Consider the following 15,880-nt stretch of genomic DNA (forward strand, 5'->3'; position numbering starts at 1 on the left):
CTAAAAGGGAATGAAAGGATTTTAGAATAGTTGATGTTAGCTCTGGCTGGTGTAGCTCAGTGGATTGAGCTCGGGCTGCGAACCAGGTATCGCAGGTTTGATTCCCAGTCAGGGCACATGCCTGGGTTGCAGGTCACGGCTCCTAGCAACCGCACATTGATGTTTCTCTCTCTCTTTCTCCCTCCCTTCCCTCTCTAAAAATAAATGAATAAAATAAAAAAAAAATAAAAAAATAGTTGATGTTAGACCTGCATAATAACATAACAACATGGATTATGAAAGTGACAGAGTTCTATTATGGAATAGCCTTGGTCATAACAGAGAGTAATGGAGATGATTTTAAGGATTGTTTTAGGTGCTAATTTAAATAATTTGCATTATTTGACAATTTTCACTTTTTAATTTGACAATAATCTTTTGACTTTACAAGTCAAAAATTGTAATACAGTGTTAAAGAATTATTCTGATATTAAAATTATAAGGAAGATTATATTCAAGACAACTGTAATAAAGGTATCACACTGGGGGACAGAGGGTTCAATCCTGAATGCAACAAAGACAGCTGGGAAGTTTTATAAAAACTAGCAAAGTAAGGGGTCAGTGGATGGAGAATTACTAAGAGGAGTCACTAAGGGTAGTAGAATTCTTGCTAAATTGGTCTAACAGGATTCTTACCATAGGGAAGTTAAAGGCTTAGACCTCAATGGTGGGAGATGATATCTCATCAGATATCAAGGGTGATTAATCTCTAAATTGACTTAGCAGGAATCTTACTAAAACAATTCAGCAAGGATGGGCATAGAAGCCCTAGATCGAGGCCTAGTTGAGAAGAACGCTCAGAGGAGCCTAAATCAAGTTTGGTCAAGGAGAGAGTTTTTGTCAACAGAGAGGATATATGGTTTCCCAAGGTTAAGGATTGAACATAGAGGAGGATCTATTTCTCTTGTCCTATATCAGGTATATCAAGTCAGGTAAATTTGGAATTCACATGTTGGTTTCTACACATACTGGTTTTATGATCTTGAACAAAGGAGTTAGACACTCGCTGAGGCCAGTGTAGACCTTGGTCTTTCTATATTTGTACCCTCCTCAAAGGGTCACTGAGATAAAGATAAAAGGAGACATGTTTGTAATACATTTAGCTCCTCGTTTGACATAGACTGAGGACTCAATAAGTGTTAGCTTTTACTCTTACTGACTGAATTCTGTGCAGGGGGCCTGTCCCTGTGGAAGGGGCAGCTTTAAATGGTGTTTTAGTAGTTTTTTTCTGTTTTAGTGAGACTGTCAACACACCTTTCTTACTAATTGATCAGGAGATTTGACCCAGCAATCCCATTTCTGGTAGAAAAGGTCTGTCTGGAAAAAGTCCAGCCATTATTAATAGCACGAGAATGGTTTGTGTGACATCGATGTAACTTGACAGCCAAGCAGAGTAGACTGGAATGGGCATTATAAACAATGATAACTGCACTGTACTAGTCAGTGGGGGCATTGAGTGAACATATGTACCGTGTGGCTGTCACATTCAAAATGACTGAGCAAGTAGAGCAGTGAATATGCATCAAATTTTGTGGTAAGCCTGAACATTCCTCTGTGGAAACTATTCAGATGATTCAGAAGGCTGCAGCTATGGGCATCTGGTGACTGGCAGCTTCATCATGACATTGTGCCTGCTCATGCTTTATATCTTGTGCAGAGATTTTTGGTAAAATATCAAATTATCAAATTACCCAGGTGATTCAGCCCCGCTACAGCCCACATTTGGCATCCTATGACTTCTGGCTTTTCCTAAAACTAAAATCACCTTTGAAAGGGAAGAGATTTCAGTGTGGATGATATTCAGGAAAATATGATGGTGCAGCTGATGGTGATTGGGAGAACTGTGTAAGGTCTCAAGGTGCTTACTTGAAGGGGACTGAGGTGTCATTGTCCTATGTACAATGTTTTCTTCTGTCTTGTATCTTCTTCAATAAAAGTCTCTATTTTTCTTATTACATGGCTGGGTACTTTATAGACTGACCTTGTATATCCGGAGGAACCCAAAACACTCATTTGAAAGAACATAAGCATCCCTATGTTCATTGCAGCATTATTTATAATCACCAAGATATGGGAGCAGTCCAAGTGTCCATCAGGAAATGAGTGATAAAACAACTATGAGGCATTTACACAATGGAGTACTACTTGGCTGTAAAAAAGAAAATTTTACCCTTTGTGACAATATGGATGGACCTGGAGGACATTATGCTAAGTGAAATAAGCTAGTAAGAGAGAAACAAATGCTATATGATTCACTCATATATGGAATCTAATTAACAAACTGAACTACCAAGGAAAATAGAGACAGACTCTTGGAAAGGAGGATGACAGTGAAAGGGTGGATGTGGGATTAGGGAGGTGGAGGGATTGAGGAAAAAGGAAAAAGGATTCATGGACATGGACATCAATCGGTTTGGTGGTTGCTGGGGGGAGGGGAATTTAAGGGGATTAAATGTTAATGGTAAAAAATACAATAAAATTCATGAAAGTAAAAAAAAAACTGATCAGGCAAATGAAACTAATGAAACTAAGAAAGGATATTCTTTCCAATAAACCTAAGACTCTCTCATTTGAGGAATTGGGTTAACTACCTATACTCCCCGTCTTCCCCGTTTGGCAGGGGAGAGGAGTGGTTGCTGTAATTTCTTCATTAATTTTTAATACTGCATTTTGCTAGTGTTAATCCTGTTTCATTTTCCTATTACATTGACTCCTCACTGTTTCTTTTTCTCTGTGTTTTTGCTGCAGGATTGCTTTGCCCCCCCACTCCTTGGAATTTTCTTGTCTTCCTTTAATAGTAAGTGGCCTTGGGCAAGCCCTACTTTATCTCTAAGCTTTCCCTGTGACTTTAGAAGTCACTTTAGAAGCCGATTCCTCTCTTTTTAAAAAGATTTTATTTACTTATTTATAGAGAGAGGAGAAGGGAGGGAGAGAAACATCAATGTGTGATTGCCTCTTGTATGCCCCCTACTGGGTACCTGGCCTGCAACCTAGGCATGTGTCCTAACTGGGAATTGAACCAGCCACCCTTTGGTTTGCAGTCCAGCACTCAATCCACTCAGCCACACAAGCCAGGGCGAAAGCTGATTCCTCTTAATTCCTATAGTAGAGATTATTTGTGCCTGTCATGTGGCATTTGGCATATGCAGCATTATATTTTGTTGCATCTTTTTAATGTGCCTGTTCAGCTCATAAATCATAGGAACTACCCTTAGTAGCCCTTTGATTCCATATATGATGCCCTGTAACCTCACGCATGTTACCCCAAGACTTCTGATTGTATTCAGAGGAGGAGTGGTGCATGTGTCAAGCAAAAGTCTTTTCTGTTCTCTCTCATTGTGGAAGAAAGAGTTGCAGAAATAGGCTTTCTCATTTGTCTCTGGGATATGCATTAGTGAAAATCATTGCCACTTGTTAACTGTTCATTTAAAAAATACTTTGAAATATATCTTCTCATTTAAGTTATTTTTAAAGGACTATTAGGCCTGTTTTCCACACTAGGCTTTAAGCTTTCCTGGGGCAATGCTTGTTTGATGTTATAACTCCTTGTTCTTGCTGACATTCTCATTTCCACTGGACCCTCAACTCACTCATGGTATAAAAACAAAATCCAGAGATTTTGACAAAGTTAGCAGATTTAACTGTTAATATGCATTGTATTTTTTGCAGAGATACAATTGCAATAAAAGTTTGTGCTAGAAGTTGTCAACATTAGTTTCAAACTATTGGTTCATTTCTTATTATTCACTTACTGTCATTATTATTGCTATTATTATTCATTTATTATTCAAGTAACTTCAAACTGTTGGTTCACTTAGTTACCGACATATGTGCCAGTGAAGTCTAGATTCATTTTTTCAGTCAGATAGCTTGAAGATTATACTAATGTTCATGTATTTCATTTTTATTCTTCTAATAGATATTGTAATTCATTTTTGCTTAACAGGGAATAGCTACTTCTGCTCTATACCGACATAAGTCATATAATATATACCCTTACCATGGCCATTGTTACGACTTACTGCAGTGCATTAGTGCATCTCAGGTGGACTGTGCATTAAGGAAAACCTCATCCATTGGTTTTCTCCAATTTATAATGGTCACAAAGCCAGATAAATCTTTTTAATGTGCAGTGTTAATAGATCTTTCTTTTTAAACAGCTCTCTAGTACTTGCTTAAAACATAAATTCTTTAGCATCATTCAAAATAAATACAGATTGGCCTTCCACTGTTGTCCTACATGTACTGGTTGTATTTAAAATATTTCAAGGAAATGAGAGCCTTGCAGGATATTATGCTGCTGGATTACAGAATCTAATTCTTGTCATTGAAGGTGTAAAAATACATTCTAATAAATTGTTCTTGAGTTCTCTATAGTTCTTCTGTAGATGAACAGACTCTATAGAACAAATTCATATTAAACTTAGTATCAGAATGTTGCTATATTAATTTAGAGTGATAAATATAATATCAGAGACACTAGAATTCTCTTGTTGGCTGCCCAGGACATTTCAATCTTCTGCTAAATGGAATTATTTTCTTGGGGGACTATTTTAATGTATTAAATATTGTATTTACTGTTTTGTATTTCAGAGAGTGATCTTTTTATGACCTTGTCCTGAAATTTTGGGGGTGCTTCTCTATACTAACAATCATACTCTATATTCTAATCTGAACTACTTGATGTTCTCTGGTTATATCCCTCCCCTCTAATGATTTTGTTTTTTCCTCATGCTTTTCCCTCTGTCTGGATCATTGCAATCCTCCCACTTCAACAAGTTCCACCTTGGATACCACCCGTTCTTGATTCCTTAGATCTAATGTGCTCCTTCTTTGAATTGTAACTCTTATTGTGACACTGTCTTATTCTACTCTATGTTAGTTACTTGTTTTATCTTCCCTTTGAGGACAGCTTGACATACTACTTTTTCTTTTTTCTTCCTGCAGTTTTTGATATAGTTAATACATTGCTTACTGAATTGAGTTAAATGAAATTTCCTTTTAACTCTAGACTGGTGGCTCTCAAAATGTGGTTCCTAGACCAATGTCAGCATCACCTGGTAATGTGTCAGACATGCAAATTCTTAGTCCCTATCCCAGGCCTACTAAGTCAGACACCAGTGATCTGTTGTTTAACAAGGCTTGCATGCTTAAGTTTGAGAGCTACTGATACAGTCTTTCTAAAGAGGTGTTCTCTAACCTCTTTATCAAGAGCTTGTCTTCCATTGATAGGGAATCTGGAATATAACCCAGTATATTAAAGTGCTTGCTGATTGAGGGCCTACCACAAATGCTTACCTCACAAGACTACTGAGGGAGTCCAGAATGAGACAATATCTATGGCAGATATGATATACTTGCTGTTTACTTCTCCTGGATTGTTCTATCCCCTAGAATTCATTTCCTCCTCATCTTTCTCATCTTTCATGTTTCCATGTAAATGCCACCACCCCCAAGGGGCCTTCACTGAATATCAAAGTCTGATGCCTGAGCCATTCTTTTAACCCAGCACCTCATTTTGATTCATTTCAAGTACAAATTACCATCAATAATTATTTTATTTGCTTATTGTTGGTTTCCTCAGGTGGACAGTAAGCTCTGTGAGGCCAGGAACCCAACCTGATTGTTCTCATTCCCTCCTGTCTTACTATTGCCTCATATGTGGGAGGACTCAATAAATATGTGTTAAAAATAAAGTAATTGCTAATCATAGTCACACTAAAGAAGTCAACTGTTTTGTATTACATTTGACTTTAGAAAGAAGGAAAGTGTGAAATATTAACAGATTTCCATTAAAAAGTAATAATAAAATTTCTTTCATTAAGCATATCAATTATTTAGGTAAACTTTATTTGAAATTTTCAGTTTGTAAAAGATGTCTAGAGTTTTTTTCTTTTTATCCTTTTATTTATTTGAATATATTTTATTGATTATGCTATTACACTTTATTGATTGTCACGGTTTTCCTAAACCAATTATATGTATAAACATTTTTGTATTTATTAAATTTATGAGGAGTCTAGATCTATATATTTACATTTATTTGCTCACTATCCTGGAACCTGTCTATTATTATACAATTAAGTTCAACTGTGTAAATGAAATATTGTCTTCTGAATTTTAGTTCTCTTAATTTTTATTTAGAGATTTCCTTTCATGTCAATTTTTTAAAAAGAGTTTTTTATTTATTTAGACATAGGGGAAGGGAGGGAGAAAGAGAAGGAAACATCAGTGTGTGGTTGCCTCTTGCATGCCCCCTACTGGGAAACTGGCCCGCAAATCAGTACATGACTTCTTTATTAGAAGTATAAGGAATGAAAAAATAATTGCAGGGCAAAATCCCATTATCTTAATGCTTTTTTTGAACTGTAAGGCAAAAAGAATTGGGGTAACCTCAGTTCCTCAGCCAGTTATCTAAATGTGTGTATGGATCATAATAAAGTGTGTATAAAACAAGGTAGTCTTTGATAGGGGTATTTTTTTCTACATGTCCCCCTTTTCCCCAGGCTCATTCAGTCATTTAAAAAATTTTTAATACCAGTTTACATTCAATATTATTTTGTATTAATTTCAGGTATACAGGATAATGCTTAGATGATAATATACTTTACAAAATGCTCTCCTCGATATTTCTAGTATCCATCTGGCACCATACAGAGTTATTACAATATTATCGACCATGTACCCTATGCTGTACTTTTTCTCATCTTGTGAAAGCTGTTTCTCTAGACCAGAGGTGTCAAACTCATTTTCACTGGGGGCCACAACTGTCTTGCGATTACTTTCAGAGGGCCAAAATAATTTTAGGACAGTATAAATGTAACTACTCCTTAACTGTTAAGGAGTTGAAATTACACTTGGCTCTAGTCTGTGTAACTTTTATTTTTATTTTTATACATTTTTTAAAGATTTTATTTATTTATTTTTAGAGAGAGGAGAAGGGAAGGAGAAAGAGGGAGAGAAACATCAGTGTGTGGTTGCCTCTCATGCGCCCCCTACTGGGGACCTGGCCTGCAGCCCAGGCATGTGCCTTGACTGGGAATCCAAGTGGGACCCTTTAGTGTGCAGGCCTGCACTCAATCCACTGAGCTACACCAGCCAGGGTAGTCTGTGTAACTTTTGAAGAAAGATTAAATTGTGTGTTAGTGAGGGGAATTTTATCACCTGGAATTTATATTCATATATCTCAGTGGTCTTCAAATTTGGATGTACACATTATAACTGTGTAAGATAATCACTGTAGTATGAGAAGAACATATTAGAATGTCTGTATATCTCATAAAAATCATATTAGTACAGTAGTATGTGCACATAGTCTATAAATAAAAATACTTGTAATGGGCATGTTTATTCAGAAATTTCTAGTAATAGATGTGTTCAACCAGAAGAGTTGAGACTATTGCTATATGCAATAGGTATTAGGTTTTATATGGTAATTAAATCTCATAGGCAAGTATGTGTGTTATGAGAAGGTTTTGATAAACAAGGGCATATTTCAGTTTTTTAGTTTTTCTATTTATCTGAATTTTAGTCTAATGGGTAAAATTGAAAATACATTCATTAATATTTTTTGTGTCATCAATAGCTTCTCTTTTTTTCCCAGTAATGTCAGTGTGTTCTGAGTAATGTGTCTTCTCTCTTTCAGTCATTAACTAGTCCTTTGTGTAAAGCATAGGTAGTGCTTTATGATCTCTGTTTTTGTTTTTTGTAGCATCGGGGGCCTTGTCAAAGTTAACACATGGTTTAAAAGATGAATCGCTGGCTTATATCTATCATTGCCAAAATCATTACTTTTGTCCAATTGGCTTTGAAGCTACCCCTGTTAAAGCTAATAAAGCATTCAGGTAAGAATTTCTGTATGTTATGTAGATACTTGACCATAAAATATGTTGTAGAAAGCATTTAAGAAATATTTAGTACTTAGAAATTGGAAGACTTAGTGATTTGCTTTCCTTACATGAAGATTATTCTTTAAATATTTGAGCTTATTTTTTGCAGAATTGTATTTGATTAAATTTTATTTACTTATTTAAAACATTATTTATTTAAAAAATTAATTTATACAGGTGACTAAATTATAGTACTCTTTTCACTCCTTAGCAAGTTTTCTTCATGCTGGGTTGAGATAATGCCAAGATACTTAAAAGCAAAAGAAGTGTCCCATTTGAAAATGGTGAAAACAGAAGCCATGAATATTTTGAATAAAAGTATTGATAGACACGGTTATCCTCAGCCAGCTGAGGTTCTAGTTTCTTCACACTTGGGTTGGTGGCATTGGTTATTGAAGAGAAGGAAGAGGTAGCACTGTGCTCTCAGATAGGAACAAAGGTCAGGCTGAGAGAATATGGCTTGGTCATCTGGGGCAGAGGATGGGTTCTTTGAGGTTGGAGGCCTTGGGAACGTTGTATGCCACTCAAGGCACTTGGTGGAGGTTGTATGGGGGTGGAGGCTATAGGGCAGGGATCCTGAGACAGGCAGGAGCAAACTGGGAGAATTAGGATGTTGGACATTGTATTTTTGTGAATGTGGAGCAAGAGAAAATACTGGGTTTCTTCAGATCCTGAAATGTTTTATTCATGTCTCTGGAGGTGAGGTATACTTCTGTTGTGTTTTTTCCATGGTTTCATCCTGCAACATCACCTTACTCCAGACATCTATCACATGTAAAACATAAAAAAGTACGTATGTCTCCTTTGTGTCCTTTAGAGGAGAGTTTGTCACCTCTGTCTGTACCTAAGAATCACCTGTGATACTTTTCAAACTGTGCAAATCCTTGCCTGGACTCCACTCTTGATGTATTTAGATTGGAATTTCTCATGGTGGGATTAGGGTATTGGTATGTTTAAAAGTTTCACAGGTGAATCATTACCTTAGGGTTTTCTTTTTAGGGTGTCTTTTTTAACTTTTTGAGTGTATAGTAAAAGGAGAAGAGTAGCTGAAGAATTCTGGAAGCATGCTAAGATTTTTTTCCCTCTTAGATGCATAGAGATAGTATATGTCAACTTTGTTAACCCTAGATTTTATAATAGGGGATCAAGACCAAAATTTAATTTTTTCCCTTTAATTGCATTCAGACATTTGCTCAGGTCTAAACTCCAATACCTATTCTAGCATTAATGAATACATTATTTGAATAAACTTTAGTATATCTTTTAATAATATATAATTGAAGTAGTATTTTCAAGGGAGCAAATGACCTTTATTAAGTTTACTGTGAATGTATTTTAAATCTAGCAGGGGTCCCCTCTCACCACAAGAAGTAGAATATTGGATTTTAATTGGAGAATCAAGTAGAAAACATCCTGCTATTCACTGTAAAAAGTATGTTAACTTTATTTTCAATTTCTGCTGAAAAGTCTGTTGGAATTTTGATTAGAATAAAATCCAGAGAATCCATAGTTTATTTTGTGGAGAAGTACATCATAACAACATGGACTTTACTTCCACTTAGAGTTTTAATTTCTCTCCAGCACTGTTTTATATTTTTCAAAGCAGAATTTTATATGTATTTTGTTAAAAATTTTCTCTAAGTATATTTTCTGATGCTATTGTAAATTGATTTTTTAAAATTTTAGTTATTTTCTGATTGTGTAAAGAAATATAATTGTTTTTTTCTATATAGGCCTTAAATCTTGCATCTTCACCAAGTTCACTTATTAGTTCTGTTAACAGTTTTTCAATACAAAGCAATCTATAACTGCTTTAGATTTTTCACACTATCATATCTGTAAATAAAGGCATGTTAACTTTTAAGTTGTTTGTAAATGTACTTGACTCTAAGAATATTTCTACTTTAGTCTGCAAGATGTCATTTAATAGGTTGATATATATTTATTTCATAGGGAGACTAACCATTTTTAAACTGAGAACCTTGGTAATAGTTGCATAAACAGAACTGTCATAAAAATGAGTTTATTACAGGTTAGTAGATGGAACAATCCTGAGATAGAGACTTATTGCAATGGTAATATTGCAGAATATTGCTCATGTGAAAAGTTCCATTACAATGGTCTTTTGTACTAAAAAGAAAATTGTGCTTTATTTTTCCTTTCCTTATAGATGGGCAGATATTGTAACTGATCTAAATACTCAAAATCCAGAATTTCTAGATATTCGTCACTTGGAGAGAGGGCTGCAGTATCGAAAAACCAAGAAGGTAAGAAAACCATTGTATTTGAAGGTATTTCTCAACTGGCTAAAATGCAGTAGTTTACTCTTTACTCCACATTGTAAATAATATAAACCCAGTTCAGACCATCTTAGAAAGTGAAAATTATTTTAAGGACATGAGTGTATTTCAAATGAAAGGGCAAGGAGGGTGGCCTGGATTCGTAAGGGGCTGGTACCGTGTAAAAGAATGTTAGCAGGGGCCAAGTAGCTAGCCTCTCTCATTCTTTTGGGAATTATATTTTATCCTTTTGCCTGATTGTTTGGTTCCTGAAGATCATCATCATCATCTTTATGTCTCTTTCAGGTGAGTAGTCTAGACTGAGACTGGCCTGCTTCAGGCCTAGTTCCATAGTCGTGGCCCAGTTTGGGTCAGGTGTTTACTCCTGAGCCATATTAACTGTGGCCTTGGGGCAGAGTGATGTACACAAACAAAACTTCTGGGGGTATTTCTCAGAGATAGGTAGATTCTATAGATTGAGTAGACATCCCATTGATATAATCCTACTAACAAGTGAAGAATGTGTAGGACAGGAAGAATGATGGTGTTTGAACTAGGTGGAATGGGAAGTTATAGTGTATGAGAGTGGCATATGGGAGAAAGATGTTTTGGCTCATTTATTTCCTGGTTAACTTTCTGAGGATTCTCAATAAAGAAGTACAAGAGAAAAGACTGAAGAAACTAATCCTTTCTATTGGTGCAAATAGGTGACTTAGTACATCGATTCAGGATATTTTTTTAAAGTATGTTTTATTGATTACAGTTGTCCCATTTTTTTCTCCCCTTTCTCCTCTGTGGATATTCTTGACTTAGTATGTTACTGTCAGATATTGACAAAGGTGTGGGCATTGTTATAGTTTTGTAATGAATGGCAGCTGGTCAGGGAAGATGCAGGATAGTAATGATCTGATGATGTCTGAAAGGATAAGTAGTTTTGAGGCAGGTGAACGGGTGGAAATGAGGGAATTCATAGGAATAATTTGTTTCCCATCATTTTCTTCACCCAACTTTTTTTCCTTCTCAGGTTGGGGGAAATTTGCATTGTATTATAGCATTCCAGAGACTTAGTTGGCAAAGGTTTGGCCTTTGGAACTTTCCATTTGGAACCATTAGACAAGAGTTACAACCTCCAACAACACATGGCCAGGGAATTGCCAAATCTGAGAGTGAGGACAATATCTCCAAGAAGCATCATGGGCGTCTGGGCCGGTCTTTCAGTGCTGGTTTCCATCAAGACTCAGCATGGAAAAAGATGTCCAGTATCCACGAGAGAAGGAACAGTGGCTACCAGTCTTACAGTGATTATGGTGGGAATGATTGACTATGCTGGGTACTGAAAAACTCGTGTTATGTGCTGGTCTATACAAGACTGCAGTGAGACAGTAGAAGATCTGATTAAGTCTACATTAAATAGGAACAGATTTTGTGGTACAAAACATAACCCTGTAGTTCTCCAGTACTTAAGATTGTATATTATTATGATGGTTGATTTCAGATATATAAGCAGATAAGCACAGATTATTGTTTTAAACTAGAGTATATAAACATTCTAGACAATTTAATAAACTCCAATAATCAAATGCAAATTTACTTAATAACATCATGATTTGAAATAGTTAAGCATGACATGATTTCTTAGGACTTGAACCCAAGGCATTTGTTGCAGATAGTTTTATTCCTAAGCTCATGTTGTAAGGCACCACTTGCCCTTTAAAAAAAATGGGGCTGTTGATATCTAGTTTCCTCTCACGGTGAAAGCTCATTTAAAATTTTTCAGTGAGTCTAGTAGTTCTTTTACTTGTTGCAGTATCTTGCTTGCCTCGTTTGTTTACTGGTTAACTTTCTCAGGATTCTCAATAGAGGTGAAAGAGAAAAAGACTTAAGAAACTAATTCTTTCTATTGGTGCAAATGGGTGACCTAGTACACTGTTTTAGGATATTCTTGACTTTCTTGACTTGGTATGTTACTACTATCAAATATTGACAAGAACTGTAGGTCTTGAAAAACTTCTGTAAGTCTATAATGAATGCTGTTTTAGGGATAGAGTAAAAGAATAAGTGGATATAGTTCCTGTATCCCAGGCAATCTGTGAAATGAGATCTAATACTCAATTGGTCCCTCAATGTGGAGTCATATATTGATAACAGCATTAAAGATGTACTTGGAATGCCTTTGCACTGAGAGGGCAACTATCACATTCCAAACTATTGAAGTATTTCCTTTTAAAATACATACAGACAATTAGTTGTTTGAAGGTGGTGTGTTAAATAATTCAGAAGTGTGGATATCATATATTTGAGCTCCCCAGTAGTTGACAGTCCTATGCTGTCAACTCATGACTCACAAATGACTAGGATCTCTTGTTGCTTCATATCACGTTAGAAATATCTCAAATGTTCCAGGACTCAAAATCAGTGACTTGATTATTACAAGGTGCTGAATATGTTGGTACCATATTGCAATACATCTCAAGAAGGTTCAGATTTTTATTTTAAGAATATTTTAATTTTCTTCTCTTTTGAATTTTGTATCCATTTAAACACTCAGACATGCCTAAGCCTACAAAAGGGAGTATATATTATGGATGGTCATTTTTCTGAAGGGACTATTTTGCTTGAAATGCAAAGGACTAAAAGAGATTTGTAGGTTCTTGATTTTGTTACTTCATACTGCAACTTTTAAGAGGTTTTCATCAAATAAAATTTTCTTTTCTACTTTTAATCATGTGAATGTTTTAAATCTTTGTTTTAGGGAGTATTATAATTTTGTTTGAAGACATGATCATTTTTTAATTCTAAGTAGAGTGTTATAAGAAACCATCTTGTATCTTTTATAGTTAATGAAATAATATGCATTATAACTATAATTTTAGAGTTGTATAAAACTTGATAATAGGAAATAGGAAATTTAATTCTTTTAGCTTGAAACAAATGAAGTTGTGAGTTTTGTAGGTCAAACATGGTTGAGTATCAGCAATTTCATATAGTTTGGGTATTTCAGAGACGAGAAAGAGCTGAGAGGAAAGGAGACAAATGCAACATGAAATAAAGAACAAAGTGACACCTAAGAAAAGAGGATGAATTTATACAGGCTGATACATACAACCTTAATACATACAATCACTTAATAGCTTAGCTTACAAGTTTGACAGTTACTGGAGCTGACTTAGGTTTATAGACACTCTTCCAGAAACGATAAGCAAGTTACTGCACACTTCTCTTTCAATATTAGTAGCATTCTTGTCATATTTATTTTCTTGGGTAAATATCTCTTAGGAGTCTCCACAGAAACACTAAAGGTTTAAATACTGGCTCTGCACTTCTAGCTGTATCATCTTGGGCAAATTAAGATGAAATTTTCTGTGCTTATTTCATTGATAAAATGGGGACAACAGTATCTATTTCATAAATTGTTTTGAAGAACAAGTAAGTTAATACATGTAAAGGGTTCAGAATAATGCTTTTTAAATAGGAATTGCTATTTAAGTGTGTGCTATTATTATCACTCCAGAAGGTGTGTATGTTACTGTTCGGAAACTTGAGAACCTATTAAACAGCATCTCAAAGAGCCAATTCCTTGTAAGTCAGACAGACATCCCTTAGTTGCTATTCCTTCAAAAGTATATTTTGTCTTTTAAGAAATGTTGCTCTGGTTTTAAAAAACACTTATAGTATTCACATGCTCACATTGGCTACTTTTTTTATACCTACCTCTCAGATAGTAAAAAATGTTCAAAAAATCCTTTCAGGATTTTAAGTAGTTTATTTTCCCACTACGATTCCCCATTAGGCCAAGCTGGTGTAGCAAGTATAACCCTTTCCCACTTCCCTTCTCCCACACATTGGAGGGGCTCAGGCAAGGTGCTGTAGCACACATCACATTCTGTATCTCAATTTTATCCATAGTGTTTTCTCCCTCAGTCATTCACTCAACAAATTGGGCACTATTACCCACTAGGTGTTTCGGGTTAAATTGCTGAGCTCAGAACATCCCCCCAAAAGTTGGTGGCCTCTCCATTTTATTCACAGATTCTCATTGGTGAAGAAACTTGCTTAGGATCGTAGGGTATCTTAGTTTGCTAGGACTATGATAACAAAATACCACAGACTGGGTGGCTTAAACAACAGAAATTTATTTTCTCAGTTCTGAATGCTAGAAGTTCAAGGTTTTAACGGGTTTGGTTTCTCTTGAGTCTTTCTTCCTGGCATGCAGATGGCTGCCTTCTGACTATGTCTTCACATGGTGTTTTCTATGTACACACATCCCTTGGTGTCTCACAGTGTCTTGGTTTTCTCTTGTTAAAATGACTCCAGTCAGAGTGGATTAGGCTCACCCTAAAGGCCTCATTTTAACTTAATCAACTTTTAAAAGGCCCTATCTCCAAATACAGTCACATTCTGAGTTACTGGGGGTTAGGGCTTCAACATAATTTTGGAGGACAGAGTTATTCCCACTAACACAGTTACGTGACTCAAGTTGGATACGGAGTAATCTCTGCTGGATTTAGGATGAAATTCATTCATCAGGGTGCAAGATGCACTGTAGAGCTTCAGACTAGATGCTGAAAAAAATATTTAGGCAATACTTACGGAATCCTTGCTAAGTGTAGAGTGGGGGATAGAAGTAAAAAAATAGTTCTTGGCTTCAGTAAACAAACAGACCACAGTGGAGGGAGGGAAAACGGATTAGGCATGTATATTAATCTCTGTAAAGTACAATTATGAACAATTTCTGGGAGTTATGTTACATGGGATGGAAATGCAAAAAAGCACAGTCAGGATTATCCCTGATAGGCTATTAATTGTTACTAGGTCAATTACACATGGCTACTGTGAAACATCTCTTTGGGGACAGCGATGATTTTAAGAGAATTTTCCATGTGGTATTTTTTCTGTCATAAAGCATTCATTAGCAAAATTACCTCCTTATTTAAATCACCCTTTTCACTGAGTCTGAATCTAGTTTCAGTAATTCCAATTTGAACCAAAATGTGTCAGATATGTGTAATGATAAATTTATGGAGTAACCACCAGTGTAAGCACATTGCCAATCAGCTCTGGTCCTAGCTAAACTAGTCTGCAAGACTGGTTTTATGCCCAGTTTACGGATGAAGAAACGGAAGTTCTAAATAAATGTTACTTGAACAACATACACTATAACGTGTGTTGGGGACCTGAATCTTGGCCTAAGGGTTCCTGAGCCACTGCATTTCCAGAAGCCTCTCTGGCAATTAGTTTTTAGTACTTTCTGAACCACGAGCTGTGGAATCCCGAATTTCACATGCCGGAGAAAAGGAAACTATGCATATTTGAAGGGTTAAGGCTTTACAGCGTATTAATACAAGTAATCGAGTTACTAGAAGATACCCAACAAATGCTTAAAGACACCAGCCAAGCATCCACCTTTCTGTTGTCGCTTCAAGTGCAAACGATACTTCCTACTAATAGTGTTCACTACTAATATTAGTGACGATCAGTGGGGAGAAACTGATACTGAAAAAGCTCGTAGAAAATGTCACCTCAGCAAGTAGACACTGCACACAATTTTAACGTTCACCTGCGACAGAACGCCAACGCGGAAAAGACGGCACTACCACAAACGTAGTGGCGGACTGACCCCTCACTTCCGGATTGTAGCGGCACCACAAAGACTCCGTAGTCGCTGTGAAGCGA

The 15,880-nt window shown here is 36.0% G+C and overlaps 1 protein-coding gene across 3 annotated transcripts in view; it reads left to right on the forward strand.

The window, feature by feature from the left end:
• Positions 1–15,880, forward strand: part of LOC114508592 (basic immunoglobulin-like variable motif-containing protein) — an 81,650-nt gene that overhangs the window by 24,878 nt on the left and 40,892 nt on the right. For 2 of the 3 annotated variants that reach the window (XM_036011439.1, XM_028526571.2), the window contains 4 exons: positions 7,751–7,883; positions 9,274–9,360; positions 10,099–10,195; positions 11,232–12,929. In XM_036011439.1, the coding sequence (XP_035867332.1) occupies positions 7,751–7,883; positions 9,274–9,360; positions 10,099–10,195; positions 11,232–11,528 (614 nt within the window). In that variant the 3' untranslated portion in view covers positions 11,529–12,929. Of the gene's footprint in view, positions 1–7,750; positions 7,884–9,273; positions 9,361–10,098; positions 10,196–11,231; positions 12,930–15,880 lie in introns of those variants that run through there. The other variant, XM_036011440.1, reaches the window with a different exon arrangement.

Source organism: Phyllostomus discolor, chromosome 11 (genome assembly GCF_004126475.2).
Source record: "Phyllostomus discolor isolate MPI-MPIP mPhyDis1 chromosome 11, mPhyDis1.pri.v3, whole genome shotgun sequence".
NCBI classification, from domain to species: domain Eukaryota; kingdom Metazoa; phylum Chordata; class Mammalia; order Chiroptera; family Phyllostomidae; genus Phyllostomus; species Phyllostomus discolor.